Genomic DNA, 16,811 nt, shown 5'->3' on the forward strand with positions numbered 1-16,811 from the left:
TTAGGATTTGGAATGTAGCCAATTAAAAAAAGTCAGTCAATCAACGACTTTAATGGCCAAAAGCTTCCAGAAAATTTTACTACCTACTATCTAGCATATATCAAGCCAAAAAATAAACCTCAAAATTGTAAGTGTACATATTATTTGCTTTTTATATTATCCTTACGAGTTAGAGGGAGGAGGAGTTCGGACAAGCCTGCTTGAAAAGTTGAACAGTTTACTAAATAATTAGTTCAAGAGCGATATTATGAGGCCAATCTTTGATGCTAAAATGTTAAGATTACTTTTTTTTTTTTCTATATATTTTTTTTTTGGTAAATAAATGGTTAGATTACTTAATTGACTATGGAAGTAGGTTTAGTTTGAGTGTTAGGTATACTTGAGAAACTAGGGAAAGCTACCTAGAAAGGTTGTGTGCAAGACCATTGTTTTCAATATAGTAGAGACTGAACAACTCTCTGTCCTAATTTAAAAGGTTAAATCCAAAGTCCACTACGGAACACCCATTTTTGCATAGCTTTCGAAAGAAATAAAAAAAGAACACCCATTATTACAAAGAAAATGGGACACCTGACCATCGATCATTTCACCATATTCCATTTCTTGAAACTTTTTTATTTTACTTTTCCTAAAGGTTAAACAATTTTATATATACAATAATTCAAGTTATATATACTCATATTTACGACGAGGCCAGTAAGAAGCCAAAGCAAATTACATGTGTAATAAAAAAAGATAAGCCCAACTTTGGCCCAACAAAGCCTCTAGCAATTGACATCGGCCCAGCCCATGGCAAAATGAGAATTACGTTGATGACGGCCATTTCTAGAATTTCCTGCATCAAAAGTAATAACGTACGTTTAGTAATTTCTCCTACCATTGATTTGGTATAGGGGTGCAGTGAACCGGTCATAACTGAATTGGACCGTATAGCCTAGTTTTGTTTTGGTTTGGTCGCATTCCAATTTCAAAAATAAACATTAACTTAGGATTTGGTTTGAGTTTGGGGTTCACTAGAATCGGAACAAATCAAATCCAACCTGTAATTATATATATCTATGTATATATATATATATATGCTTGTGTATTGACTCTAAGAATAGTCACAAAATGGTTGAACTAAGATTTTTGTTAATTCAAGACTATTGAGTTCAAACTCTTTAGAGTTATGCTATCACAAGAAGAGATCACTCGATTATTGGTTGCCACTAGTAAATAAGTTTAGAGTTTTTTTAATATGGACCATATAAAGCATAATGGTTTTCGACATTTTTCACAAAATTTCTTAATTCTCACAAATTAGCACTTTCCAGAACCTTACCAAGGGAAAAAAGTAAAAAGTTCATGGATAAAAGAGTAAAAAGACAATGGTCCAGGTGAATCATGCGATGATGAAGCATAAAGCCTAGCCCAACTCAATCCAAGGCTCACAAAACAAATCAACTAATCCAGTCCACCAAAGTCACCATCAGTCCATAAGTAAAAGGAAGATACTGTAAAACGATGGACCCATAATGTTGACAAACCCATGCATCCACGTGGGTTACACCATCCCTCCACGTGTCACCAGTCTTAGATTAAGATGCTGAGTTGGCATCTTTTTATGAGCAAACAATTCATCGTGACAGAAGAGGAGGACAAGAGTCTTCATTTCCCTCCACACATTGTGGAGTTGCCTTATCTCTTGTGTCTTCCCCAGAAAATCATCTACTCTCTCACAAAGTCACAATGAACCACCCACCACGTTACCCAGATATTCAGAACCCTTTTCACTTCCACTTCCACTTCCACTTCCACTTCCACCACCACCACGACGGCCACGAATGGCCACCAAATTAGGGTTTGCTCTGACAAACCCCCCTCGTTTCTTCACTGCCCCTTCTCGCAAACCCGTTGTTTCTCTCTCTTCTCCTTCATCATCATCGAGGGTTCAGTCTATTAATTTCATAGGCCGTCAGTTATTGCTTCGACACAGATTCTTCAGACTTTCACCTAAAGCCACCACTGACCAGCCAGGTTAGGTTTTTATGTCTTAAGTCTATATATATATTATAATATCTAGTAGTATATATTTGATTTTTCAAGTGGAATTGGATAATGTTGCTCAATAATGTCCGAATGTTATATTTCACATGACTACAGTTGTAATATACCGAGTATTATTTGCATTCGGCCTAAGCTGGTATATTACTGTCATGGAATCTAGTATGGAGGAGTGGGTTTGTTACGGTTGATAAAATATTAGTATTATTTGCATGACCTAAAGTTTATGGATTTATTGTTTCTAAAGACGGTTAGGATGATTGTATGGTAAATCAGGTACCTTGTTATCTAGATTATGGTTGTTTTGGATTGCCTGATGGAGTTGAATAAGTTCATTCTGCAGCTATGGAGTCATTGCTAGATAAATTAGAATGGAATTTATTTATTGAATTCTAAAGTGCCAAGAAATTACCAGGTAATTACAATGCTATTGAGAATGTAACTGACTCGTTTTGAATATATTTTGTATACATTGAGTGGGCTAACAGTCCATTATGGTTATACTCTCTCTATCTCTCTTTGTCTTTTGAGTGTTTTTGGTTATGGTGTATTATAGATTCACAATGACTTATTCTCCATATTAGAAGCTAGGGTATCTAAACTCGGTTGATAAAAAAGAGAGATGCATCCTAGGATTGGTCTATGGTAGTAATGCCTTGTCTAAGAAGTGAGGACCTTATACCAATCAGACCTATATTGTTTAGTAGAGTAAGTAGCCATTGAATCATCATCATCATCATCATCCGTGCCTTAATCCCATATGAATGGGGTCGGCCACATGAATTCTCTTTCTCCAATCCTTCCTATTATATTCCATTTTGCCTACTATATTTAGCTTTTAAAATTCATTTTCAATAACCTCATCCCATGTATTTTTAGTCACCCTTTCCATCTCTTACCTTCTATTACAACTAGTGTTCCTCATTTGACAGATGCGTCTCTAGGTCTTTGATGTAGGTGTCCAAAGTCCAAACCATCTAAGTCTACTCTCTCTAATTTTCTCACTAATGGGAGCCGCCCCTAATTTGTCTCACACTCTCATTAGTCCCTCCACCCATCCATCTTAGTATTCTCATTTCGCTACATGAAGGCGTTGCTCTTGTTTCTTTTTTTAGGGCCCAGCACTCAGCTCCATACAACATAGTTGGTCTAATAACAGTCGTATAAAATTTTCCTTTGATTCTATGTGTTATTCTTTTATCATATAAAATTCCACTAGCTTCTCTCCACTCGGTCCAATCTGCTCCAATTCTACTATTTATATCTCTATCCATCTCAGCTTCCTTTTGTATTATCAATCTTAGATATCGAAAATGGTTGTTTTGAGTAATTTTATGGTTTTGAAGTGTTAACATTATATTGTCGATGACCATTATTTATTAAATTTTCACTTCTTATACTTGGTTTTAGTTGGTCTAATTTTCAATCCTTTCAATTCCAACACATTTCTCCACATTCAAGTTTTGTTGATAGGTTCTTTTTAGAAGTGTCTAAGAGCACTATATCATCTGCAAACATCATGCACACCTCGTTTTGGAACTCTTTTGTTATTTCGTCTAAGATTTCAGCAAATAGATATGGGCTTAGCACCGATCCTTGGTGCAATCCTACATTTGTGGGGAACTCACAAGTTTCACCACATGTGGTACGGACTTTAGTCTTTCTGTTCATGTACATATCTTGGATACTTTTTATGATTTGTGAGGGAAGTTTTTCCCATTGTAGAGCCCACCAAATTATATCTCTTGGGACTCTATCATACGTTTTTTCTAAGTCTATAAAGACCGTATATAAGTTTTGTTGCTTACTTCTACCTTTTTTTAACTAATTGTCTAAGTATATATATAGCTTCCATTGTGGATGTATCCGGCATGAATCCAAATTGGCTATCGGATACCTTGGATTCCTTTCCTAGCCTTTGTTTTATTACCCTTCCCATAGTTTCGTTGTGTGACACGTTAATTTAATTTCTCTACAATTGCCACAAATTTGTATATCCCTTTATTTTAGTAAATTGGTATTGTTGTACTTTTCCTCCAGTCATGTGGCATCATGCCTTGTTTTAGGATAAGATACCTGATAAGCAAGTAAGAAATTGTTCATAAAATCCTCAACGTGACAACAATCATTTTATAGACCCGATGATGCAGAATGAGAGAGAAAATAAGGAGAAGAAGAAGAAGAAATTGAGGGAGGAAAATCTCTCAATAATCTTTGTAATTGATGGTCAATAATTATCAAAAGTGTCTACTCAATGTCACAAATTGCATATACATAAGCATCAAAATAAAACCCTAATCAAACTCTACGACCAAAAATAAAACCTAAAGAACTAAGAAATATATAATATATAACAAATCCCAAAATCATCTTCTACGCCTGCGCCTATAATAAGTATGCAGACAATGTGGCTCATCAAGATCTCCATCGATTCTCCCTACCTGAAAAGAACTCTCCTATGGAGTGTAAAGCTTGTGATACTACAGTTAATACTCCAAAAAGTTTGGGTCAATACGCCACGTGTTATCTGTATCTGAACAACTTCTGATAGAGGGAAGAAAATCTGAACAACTTCTGATAGAGGGAAGAAAATTGCTGGTTGATCTCTGTAATCGATAGTCAATAATTTTCAAAAGTGTCTACTCAATGTCACAAGCATTAAAATATAACCCAAAATCCCTAATCAAACTCTACTACCAAAAATAAAATCCTACTCTACGCCTATGATTATAATAAATATGTGGACCAAGTGGCTTATTAAGATCTCCATCACCTAAATTGGAAATAATATGAAAATGACGTGATAACTTAAGGCAATATGGCGTACAACTGTATGTACTAAGTCTTCTCTCATTAGGGGATAAAATTAAGGAGTTAAACATTATTTATTTAAGGTCGGCCAAGCAGCTACAAACCCATGGAAGAATGATGGTGGAATTGTAAGTAGAAGGAAATGAAAGAATAAAAATGATTTGAAGATTTATTTAGATGAGTGAATGAAGGAGAATAAAGACAAAGTTGCTTGGATGGTGCATCTATAGTGGTTTTTCAAGCCCTTGATCACGATAAATTCTCCAACCTACATGATACATGTGGTTGCAAACCTGCAATATCCTGCAAGTGCCACTAAAGAGGAGAGATGAGGGGGAAAATGGATAGATAGGAAAATGATAGAATAGGGACAAGCTGAGGAAGGAAAAAAGAACAAGAGGACATGAGGCAACTAGGCTCAGTTTTCTTAAATTCTTATGATGCTTATTTTGGAACATCTAGACATTTTATAAAGGGAAACTGGGAGAGTACAACACTTATAACCCCCAACTTCACCCCTTGTTGCCATAGCACAATTATCCTCACTCTTAATTTTATTCCAAATGTTCATGTGTGAGTCATGTGACAACTCAAGTGCAACAGGGGTTGTACTTTTTACATATGCTTTCATGTGCTAGTTTCATGACAAGTTAAGTGAGGCTGTGCCCAAATAAGGTGTTCATGCTCAATACTTAATTAGTATAGCATAAATGCCTGATATACAACTCACATGTCAGTGCCTGTACTAAAATGGAAAATGCAATCAAATGGGAATTGCAAAAAAATATAAAATGGACTGAAAATTATTACCAAGAGAAACTACATTAAAGAATTCATGAGATGATTTGATCATGTTTACAACAACTGTAGCTGTGTCACAGCATGATAAAGACCACAGAAAGGCTAAATATTAAAGTGGGTGAAGTGAGAACACATTTTGATACATCACTGAATTCGTATCTCAAGTGGAATAGTGAGCTGAAACAGATTGTGTTGTTAATTCTATATAGTCGGAACAATCTAGTCAGTCCCCCACCAGGAGAAAGAAAGTATATAATAGAAACGAGACACTCTTAAAGGTAAAATTATGGATTACTGGAATTGCTGCAACCATTGAATGTTATAATTGACATTTTTCAGCACTGTTTATTTTGAAATTCCGTTCATTAACTCCACTTCTGCTTTCAGATCAGGTCCAAAAAGATGACGTTGTTGACAGTAATGTCTTGCCATACTGTAACTTAGACAAGAAAGAGAAGAAGTCATTGGGAGAGCTTGAGCAAGAATTTCTTCAAGCGCTTCAAGTATGCACTTAAATAGATACTTTTCATTTCTTTTTCCTCATTTCCTTTTTGATCCATATATATTAGTCTTTAGATTTTTGTCAGATTAAAGGTCTATATCAGTTGATTGCATACTTCTGCCACGTCATTTGTTTGCAGATAAAGTACTTTATTTCCATTTTACCAATACTGTTTCTGATGCTGTATGCATCTGCTTTTCTTCTTTTCTATACGAGAGAGATATATAATTTGTTTCTGGTTTTGCTACAGTCTTTCTACTATGAAGGAAAGGCTATCATGTCAAATGAGGAATTTGACCTACTCAAGGAGGAACTAATGTGGGAAGGAAGCAGTGTGGTCATGCTAAGTACAGACTTGTGTCTTATATAGAGCCTCCATTTCTATGTTATGATGTTGACCTTTAATCGTTTAGTGAATATCTAAGATGTCCATTGCATTACTCTCTTGGTTCATTCACAATGCAGGCTCGGATGAACAGAAGTTTCTGGAAGCTTCAATGGCTTATGTGGCTGGGAAACCCATAATGAGTGATGAAGATTATGACCAACTGAAGATTCAACTAAAGGTTTGCATTATTGGTATCATGTACACAACTTAGATGAACAATATGCATCTAGTTTAACTTAGAATGACCATTACTTTCAAAATTAGAGAGGATATATAGTATTCTGGACATTATTGTAATGTAGCAACACATTGAAAATAACCCAAGCACTGTTTTCTCTACCTATTTTCTTTTAGCAGACTAATTATGATGTTCAGATGATAATTTTATAAATTTCTCCATGGTGTTGTACATAGCCAAAGGATTTCTTTCTTTGTGAATCAAATTGATTTTATCAGTGCCTTTGATTTTTATCTGGTAGGTAATCACCTATTAATTTTGGACTTAAAGTTCCATGTTGCTATGCCATCAAAAATTTATTTGTGTGTAGAGAAGGGACAAAACGAATCTCATTGTAATGTTGGCTTATTTTAGTTCTATTAAAATATTTCTAATCACTTCAGTTTTTGGCCTGAGGCTGTCTAGTTGGGGTTGACTCTTTCTAGGCTTCTTTTTAGTCGAAGTACCTATTAGTTCATTAGTTTAATGAATCTTGTTTAGCTAACTGGGTTTAGTTTCTAGAGAAGCTTGATTGCACTTCCTATTTAGAAACTAAAGAGTGGTGTGTGTGTGTGTGTGTGTGTGTGAGAGAGAGAGAGAGAGAGTGTGTGTGTGTGTGTGTCAGGCTGTTTGAGCAAATGAATAGATCTTTTGAAGTCGAGTCTTTGAGTGCTTGGGTTTACGTGCCATGTATGGAGATAGGGTAATAATTCTCAAAAATTTACCACTGTATGTACATTTTCCGGAGATTTCTCACTTTTTGAATAAACAATTTGATGTTATTGTCAGTGCCTTTAGATTTGTTTTATTGTATTCAGTAGCTGATAGCCAATTGATTTAAGACGCTTAAATATGCCATGGTACAATGCTATATTAATAATTTATTTCTGCGTAAGTAAGGGGGAAACAATTTCTTACTATGATGTTGGCAGAAACTTTATTCCAATGCAATTGTGTGTGTGTGTGTAAAAGACAACAATTGCAGAATTATAAGGTGGTTGCTTTTTCAATTCTACATTTTAAGTGGACAATTTGTTGAAATGTAAAGTGAATAATTGGCTGAAATGTACATAGGCTGGTGGCTAGCAATAGACCAAAGTTTGAGGAGGTGGGAAAGTTCTATAAGTTACTTTCTGATTAATGGATGATGACCCAGTAAATGGAACATATACATGCAGGTCAATCTATAGATGCTACTTATCAAATATTAGTATTGCTTGAAGGTGCCAGTTTGTTAGTAAGTTTAAATTTCAACACCATGTTCTGGGGTCAGGTTCTGCTTTCTCTGCTAGCAACTATAAATTTTATTACTCCATTAAATGTCTGCATATTCCCTTCATTGCTTGTATATGCTCATGAGTACACGTGCATTTACAACAGGTACACGTGTCAGTTAATGCCTTTGTCTTAGATAATCAGTCTTCTACATCCCATCTTGGTCTATTCATTATAACAAAATAACATGTGAAACACTTGCATTGAAACATAAATTTTTTTGCCAAAGAAATTTATGGAATTCCTATATCGGTTGTGAGGAGAGTAATATTATGTTCATGTTCATGCATGTTATATCTGTAGTTGTACTTAGCATTTATGTCATATTTTAATCATGTTTGATCTTGTAATTTTCTAGTTTCTTGTTACTAGTATCAAACAAGCTTATGCCACTGTTTATACTTGTTTCTTCCTGCCTGTGCTTCTGATTCTATTTACTTGCGAGTTTTTAACATCCATAATTATTTTCTAGATGGATGGGAGTGATATTGTGGTTGAAGGCCCTCGATGCAGCCTCCGTAGTAGAAAGGTGTGTTCCTTTACTAAATTACTTCTACCTTCTCTCTTTTCTTTGTTTTTTTATGTGTGCTTTTATCAAATGCACAAATTTGATATTATTATTATTATTATTTTTAATTATCACGACTACCCGTATTTTCTCATAATTGTCTGTCACTGAAATCAACTAGGAAAACTGGTTCTAAAAGTAATTTATAGGTAGTGATTGCTACTACAATTGTATACTTGTTACATTATATAGACACTGATATAATAAACTCTCTCTGTCTCTCTCTCCATAGGTATGTTATAATTTTTTTCCCTTGTCCAATGGACTCCACAAATTGTATTCCATGCAAATTTTACCTCTAGGAAGGAAAAGAAGGGTCGTTATGAGCATGCTACTAAGATGTGTGTTTAATACATAGCATGGATGCATGACACCTGACTCACGTTATATATCGATCACTAAGAGGGCTATGCTTAGGACTTACATGTGCATTTTACATCATATCAATTCAGTTTTAGCTTTTTGGAGATATATTGCATTTTCATCTAACGTTGGTATCTTAAGTTTTCAACTTTAGTCGGTATCTATGAAGTAGATATTGTGAATTATAAAGTTTCTGTGCAGCATACACCAATTATGATGTAAATTATTTTTTACTGAATGTTACAGTCAAATTCAATAGAATTTTCTTCTCCATCTGATGAACCTATTAAGTACAAGACTAAAGTGTTATTTTTAGTTCCCTGGCTTGTCTGCAAATATTTATTACCTCGGCACTCGTTTTTCAGATTTTCAAATTAAGGGTATGGTTACTCTTTGATTTTTGAGAAGTTCTTTTTTTTTTTTTATTGTGAAATAATTGATGTCCCTATAGTGCTAGCATCAATTGTTTTTAAAGTTGTCTTCCTTCCTGTCAGACTTTGAGGACATTTTTTGGGGGGTGTGCTAGTGTAAAGGCTAGAAGATGAGCTTGGATTTTGTTGTACTGATTTAAATGTCTTCCTGTAGGTCTACAGTGACCTATCTGTTGACTATTTCAAGATGTTCTTGCTGAATGTCCCCGCTGCTGTTGTTGCTCTGACATTGTAAGTAACATTGGCTTTGTACAATAATTAGTGGTATTTCACCACCATCCTATAGAATTATTATTGTCATATTTATCTTAATGATAGATTACTTGTTGAAACCCAACTTGTTTATGTGTGTTTGTTCAATTGTTGTTTTCACAGGTTTTTCTTCCTGGATGATTTGACAGGATTTGAAATAACATATCTTTTGGAGGTAACTAATCGTTATTTTTCTTTTTTTCATGTTCTCATTCTAACTTTGGAACAGTGAAGTTAATAGATGCAAAATTCATTTAAAATTTTCTTTTCTTTTCTTTTTGGTGGGTGAAATAAGTTGGCTGCAAGCCTGTAGCAGATTCTTATTTTGAAATTAAATTTGGCCGACGGTTAAAAAATCTTTAGCCATTCCACAATTGCCACATTTCGAGGCTGTGAACCTGGGTGAGTTGGTCCAATAAATGTAAATTGAAATCGACTATGCAGCTGCTAGTTTGAAGTTTTAACGCATCAAACCAGGCTGTGTCCCGGAACAGAAGGAAGAGGGATGTATGTGGCAAATGGCAATTGATAAAGAAATTCAGAATCTATATTAACAGAAGGAGATACGAGAAGAGTCTAAAGAGACTGATTCTGAATTTTTTTGGGTAAAAAAGGGTGTTACAAGTAAATAGATGTACATTATCATGGGCAAAATAAGGGAATGATGGTACTTTAATGACAGTTAGGGTGAGAGAAATTTTCTAATGTGACAGGCATGCATTATTAAAGCTAACTTTAACTTACCAACATACCATATTTTCTGCGTCAGGATCAAAGGACTTATTTTTTTTAATGGTATATTGTCTCCATTTAGAATATTGCAAGGGAATTGTTAAATTGGGATCGGGAAGTCATTGTCACGCCTTCCAGTCTAGAAATTGAAATGTTCAATGACATCACAAGTCATATAATTTAGTTGGATCATTAGGGAGTTCATTTGCTACAACACAGAGGGAGGACCAAAAAGGATGTAGGTTGAGGTAGTAAGAAAGAGATATTGAGAATAGAAAGCATGGTCCTAGATTGACAAAACATGGTCTGTATGGCAGGCCCCAAATGGTTCGGACAAACTTCATTGGGATGACTGATGAGTATTGGCATGTTTTATTTAACTTCTTGTAAGGCAAGCACATTCTAATAAAATGCTTTAAGAAAACCATGGTAAAGAGGCTTCTCAAGTTGAAGACTTATTTAAGAAGTTCCTCAATCGAATTCTTTGTTTTTAGTCTTGTTCTTGAGTCTTTTGTAGTCGTCTATCAAAACTACTCAATGGTATTTCGGTTATGGTCCCCGTTTATCAAGGGCAGACCGATAGACAAGTCACATACTGGTATGGGATTTGTAAGGGTAAATTACCCTGACCTCCCGTGGGATTCAAGTTTTAAACCCGTAGATTAAAGTTTGATGAAAAATGTGATCGACCTCCCATGAGGTTAGGCCCAAATTACAGTCCTTCTTCCCCTCCCCCCCGGGTGGGGCCCTGGGGGGCCATTAGAGCCATCAGATCGTACCCTTAGGTATGCTAAAATGACAATTAACCCTTTAGTTATTTTTTATAATTGATAATACCCATAAACAAATTAAATATAAACCATCAACCTTTACTCTCTCCCTCTCATGCCTGCACCACCTCCATCCTTCCACCACCTCCTCCCTTACTCTCTCTTGCTACCCCCACCAATGCCATCAACACTGCCATTCCTCTACAGAATACCCCATCACCAATCCCTAGCCCCAACTCCACCACGGTCTTCTACTGATTCATCATTGACTTCATATCAAGGAAAAGAGATTTGATTACTGGACAATCCAAAAGGACCCAGATTAATACCATTGTTACTCTCTCTAAACTCAACCATCAGCCTTTGTTTCTCTCTCTAACCATTAACCTTTCATATGGTATTTGGATCTGTATATCAATATATATATATAATAAGCTATTGCATGTATTATGGATTAAATATATAGCATTATGTGTCTATAAATATAAATATATCATAATTTCACAGTGTATTAAAGTACATATCCTGTAAATATACTATAAATATATATGATGTGGCGGCAGCGATGTTTCCTTTTTGGTCTGCGCATTGATCAACTTAAAAAAAGCCAAATAAATAAAAGAAACAGTGACTTGATGAAATTTAAGATTTTTTTTTTTTTTTGCCTTAATTACACTCAATTCTTCAATTAGATGAGGGATGACGACAACAGTCACAATGGGGTATTATTGAACATTGTGCTATGGTGGTTTCCTTGGACTCATTCAAGCTGCTGGTGCTGGCGCGCCCCCCCCCCCCCCCCCCCCCCACCCACCCAAATCCCACTGTGCTATAGTGGTTTCCTTGGACTCATTCAAGCTGGTAGTGCCCCCCCCCCCCCCCCCCCCCCCCAAATCCCACCTACAGATCCACCCAATCGCCACAGCTCAGACCAAACATAAACTGACAAATTGTAGAAAATAAGATAAGGGGTAAATTTGTAATTTTGCACATTAAGAATTACACCAACATATAGTCACCATATCAGATATCTATGCATGGGGGAAAATTGTAAATGTTAACGTTGCCAAGGTAGGTTAGAGCAGTGTTGTTAAAGGCGCACCTAGGCGCGTCTAGGCTCTAGGCGCAGATCTAGCGCCTGTTGTCATCCCAGGCTCACTGATATTTACTAGGCGCGTACCTCGGTTTCGCCTCGTCCTATTTGCTAGGCGCAGCCTCATTGTTTTTTTTTTTTTAAATAATTATTCTGTTTCTTAAGCCAAAAAGGCTACTTTTGGAAACTTAATAAACTAATAAGAAAGCCTAAGCTTATGAAAGAAGGAACTTTTGTTCAAAAGAATAAACAAACAAATAAGAGAGCCCAAGAGTCAAAGTGTGAACATAGAAAGAGTGAGACTGTGAGACCAACGACAAAGCCCTAGTTACTGAGACAAACGATGAAGCCATGTCAGTTCTTTCTTCTCTCTCTTCTCCTTTACTTCTCTCTCCTCTCATCTTTGCTTACTTCTCTCTCTTCGTCTAGTTCTCTTCTCTCTCTGTCTTTTTCTTTTTTGGGGGGCTCTGTTTTTCCTAACTTTTTCTTCACATTTTCTCTCTCTTCTCATCTACTTCTTTTGTCTCTGCATCTTTTTTTTTTTTTGGCTCTGTTTTTTTTCCTTTTCTTGTTCACTGGTTTTTTTTTTTTTTTTTTTTTTTTTTTTTTTTTTTTGTTAATAGATTTATTTCTTTTTGTGCTTTGTTTTTCCATTCAAAAAAACAAATTCTGTTTTGCCTTCAAGAAAACAAATTTGTGCTTTGTTTTATGGTTCATGCTTATATGGTTGATGAATTTACTATTTTATATTTGATATTAATTTTTAGAATATTGATACGACTTATGAGATACGAATGCTTTTATAGTAGTTTAAAATTTCAATTGTGCGCCTCACTTCACTCAGGAGCGTGCCTCGCCATGCGCCTCGCGCCTAGGCTCCAAAGGACCTCTAGCGCCTTGAGCCTTTAATGACACTGGGTCAGAGTGATTTTGCTGAAACTTTAATCCATGGTGTAAATTCCAAACCTCAGGGGAAGTTGCACGAATTGGTTTTCCCCTGACTTGAACCCATGTTCCCACACTTGGGAACTAAGCTTTTACCATTGCGCCACACAATGACCACAAGTTTTTTAATAGCTAGATCTATCTTGTTGGTACTTGGCAACGCTGTTGTTCACAATGTGAAGTTGACCGTACCTATGACTGGAAATTAACTTCCCCCTTTTACCTCGGATCTTTTATCTCTGGTATGGAGTTTTATAACATTTTGTTCTTCACTAAGGAATTCCAAAGCGGTTCTTACTTATTTTTGAAAAAATCCCATAGACACAGTAGAACCTGTTTACATTATTGCTTGCAAATCACTAGTGATATAATGAGTACCAAGTGTTACTATTATTGGCTTTGATGTCGCCATAAACATTGTAAACTAAGGTCGGAAAAATTTATGACCCGAACTTGTAAACGTATTATTGGCCTGTGGCCTCACCCTTTGATTCCCAGTATGAAGCTTCATCCCTGAATTGTTGTCAAATTCCTCAACCAAATTGAGAATGAAATCAGAGGCAAGTATTTTAGTTCAAAATCCTCTAAAGGATCTATGGAACAAAGATATGTGCTGAAACATTGAAAAAACTGGTCATCACTGATGATGCTGGTTGGATAATGTGAAATTTGTGAACTGGTACAAGTTTGTTTGTGCAAGATTGGAGAGGGGAAGACCAAAAAAATGTTTTAACTTGGTGAGAAAAATTAGATCTGTTAACTTACCAAAAAAAAAAAAACAAAAAAAAAAAATTGTAAAGAAAAGAAACGAAATTAGATCTGTTACCAAAAGCTTTTGATGGATTGAAATGGTAAAGAAAAAATCTTTGTGCCAAGTTGCCAACATCAGATAGATGGCTAAGGCATTGCTTTTTATACTTACAGAATTTCAAGTATCTTGAATATTCCATAACAATTGTGCTATAAGTGAATAATGCAGCTGATAGTTTACCCTTGGATAATTTCAGTGGAGAACCTCACCAACAGTATTTTAACAAATTTCCTGAATTCATCCTAACTGAATGAATTGATCTTAAAAAATCATATTCTTAATTTACTTGAACAGCATGAGTGATTCTGATTATTTTCTCTATCCTTAAACTAGTTCCATTACAAATTGAGAATATCCCCACTCTTTAAACCTGCGTAATTTTTTTTTTTTTTTTTTCATTTTCGTTCTCTCTTTTTCAAGTTCAATCTTGGCTCAACTAATTTACAATTCCCAGTTGTGATTCATGACAATGCCAATTGTGCACATATCCTTATTTTTTTTTATTATAACTTGTGGTCTATAATTTTTTAAAGTGGGGCTTGGACACCCTCTCTCAGAGAATCATGTAGTAACTCATAAAGGAAGTAAATGTGACTGGGATAAAGCCAGTTCAGCATATGTGATATAGTTGGGTTTTTTTCTTGTGTAAATAGTTCATTTGTTTTCTTCTGTAGCGTATATATATTTCTGTTATATATATATTTGGTTTTATAAATTCGGGTTACAGCTTCCAGAGCCGTTCAGTTTCATTTTCACATGGTTTGCTGCTTTGCCCTTCATCTTGTGGTTAGCTTTCACAATCACAAATGTTGTTGTGAAAGACTTCTTGATTTTAAAGGTATGGTCCTTATCAACCTTTTTTATAAGAATTTATATAGACAATCATGTAATTGTTGCAGTTGCTATGTATTGCAAAGCTAACAAAAATATTATATACTTATAGGGTCCCTGTCCGAACTGCGGTACAGAGAATAATTCCTTCTTTGGGACCATACTGTCAATTGCTAGTGGGGGTACCACCAACACTCTCAAATGCTCCAAGTAAGTGAATGGGTAATTATATTAATTGTTGGACCTTTTGATGATACCTTATCTATGTTCCTGCAATCAATTTTTTTTTTTTTTGCGTCTCTGTTTCTTAAAAAGGAAAGAGGATCTTTTTCCCGTAACTTTTGACTATTGTTAATAATTCTTCCCCAGCTGTGGAACTGAATTGGTATATGATTCAAAGACACGCTTGATTACCTTACCAGAAGGAAGTGAAGCATGAGCGGAGGTACACTCTCTGTCTACCTTAAAATTCTTGTAAAGAAATGATAGTATTAGAGCAGTTGTAGAGTTGTAGAGTTGATGTGTCAAAGAAGCTACTCAGCAACTACTCACTAATGTTTACGGAATCTTATAAAGAACCAGAGTGATGTCACTGAGGTTGATTGTTTTTCTTTTATTTTTTGCACCCTTTTGTTTGCAATTAACATTTTGCTGATGAGTGCTGCAACTTTTGGTTGACTAGGCCATTCCGACATGAATTCTTGGTTTATACTAACCTCATCATCATATGACATTGGAACTGAGTTCAATACCAGTCTCACCTTGCTTTTTTGCTGTTGGTGCTAGTCTGTTCCAAATCCCATTCTGGTTGAACCATAATGGACTAGGTGGATTCTTTTAATCCTCTCATAGTCCCATTACATTTTTTTCTCTCTTTTCTTTTGTTTAACATAGGGTCTAAGACCGGAGGCCCTTCACATCCTCACCAAATTGCAAGCCTAGCTGTGGTTTATAAGGGTTGTTTGCAACTTTGCATAACTTATATCCATTAGGCATTTTGTTGACACAGTAAATAACAATACGAAGGCTCCTGATTGCAGGAAGAATCCATGTGAAGGGATCTAAAATATGATCAGTACCATTGCTATCACAAATTGCAGGCAAAGCACGCCGACTAGGCATATATCATACACAATTTGTAGAAGGGGAAACGTGTTTCATAGTCAGACACGGTGGCTGTTGCATAACTGAGGTGTATATTGAAATGTATTTGTACTATAATATTCATATGTAAATCTACTATAGCCTTGTACACTACGAAGAGTGCAAATTTTCATGATGTAAATGACCTATTTTAATAGAACAACACATGCTTTACTTGTAATATTCAAGCTGCCCTTATTTTTGTCTGTCTCATAATCGTTAATTCCTTTGATGCGTATTTGCTTGTATGGCAACTTTGGCTAATACGTGCATCAATTGCAGCTAGATGAAGAGAAATGTGATCATCCATAATGTGTTACGTATCTTTTATCTCTGAACTTGGTATTCATGGTATCTCATTCTCCATAGATCAATCATCCTTGATGAACCCTGACCATCATATCATACATATATGAGATTCATATGGACTACTCAAATCTTTTATGGACATTAATAGTCGATGCCTACTTTTATGCTGCTTAAAAAGGGTAGCATACACTTATACCATTGATGATGTGAATTGAGATAATTTCTTGCATTTTCCCTGTTTTCCTTCTCCTTGACCACTTCCCCACCTTCTCTAGTTTGTTCAAGACGAGAAACAATTTTGTGGCGGGACTGTCAATGAAAAATACTAAAAGTGAAATTAGGGCATCTTTTTTTTTTTATTTTTTTATTTTTTTTTTTTATCTCTTTCTTCTTTGGAAGAACTTAAATCCAGTGACCCCTAGACTAAGATTGCACATGAATCGAGTTGAGTCGAGTTTCAGTTTGTTCAGCCTCAGCTCGTTAGTGCGTTCAGCTTGGGCTTGACTAAGTTCGCTTAATATAAAAA

The 16,811-nt window shown here is 35.5% G+C and overlaps 1 protein-coding gene across 1 annotated transcript; it reads left to right on the plus strand.

The window, feature by feature from the left end:
• The first annotated feature begins 1,713 nt into the window (after positions 1 to 1,713).
• Positions 1,714 to 16,182, plus strand: LOC132286856 (PGR5-like protein 1A, chloroplastic). The gene is made up of 11 exons (XM_059789262.1): positions 1,714 to 2,016; positions 6,043 to 6,158; positions 6,408 to 6,504; positions 6,623 to 6,723; positions 8,510 to 8,566; positions 9,554 to 9,630; positions 9,775 to 9,826; positions 14,730 to 14,840; positions 14,946 to 15,043; positions 15,203 to 15,278; positions 15,874 to 16,182. Exons 1-10 carry the CDS (start codon positions 1,824 to 1,826, stop codon positions 15,270 to 15,272), a joined length of 972 nt encoding a protein of 323 aa, XP_059645245.1. The 5' UTR covers positions 1,714 to 1,823; the 3' UTR covers positions 15,273 to 15,278; positions 15,874 to 16,182.
• Positions 16,183 to 16,811: the final 629 nt, after the last annotated feature.

The sequence above is a fragment of the Cornus florida genome, unplaced genomic scaffold (genome assembly GCF_030987335.1).
Source record: "Cornus florida cultivar Cherokee Brave unplaced genomic scaffold, ASM3098733v1 CherokeeBrave_3.0.0_Hap2_Chr11, whole genome shotgun sequence".
Lineage (NCBI taxonomy): Eukaryota > Viridiplantae > Streptophyta > Magnoliopsida > Cornales > Cornaceae > Cornus > Cornus florida.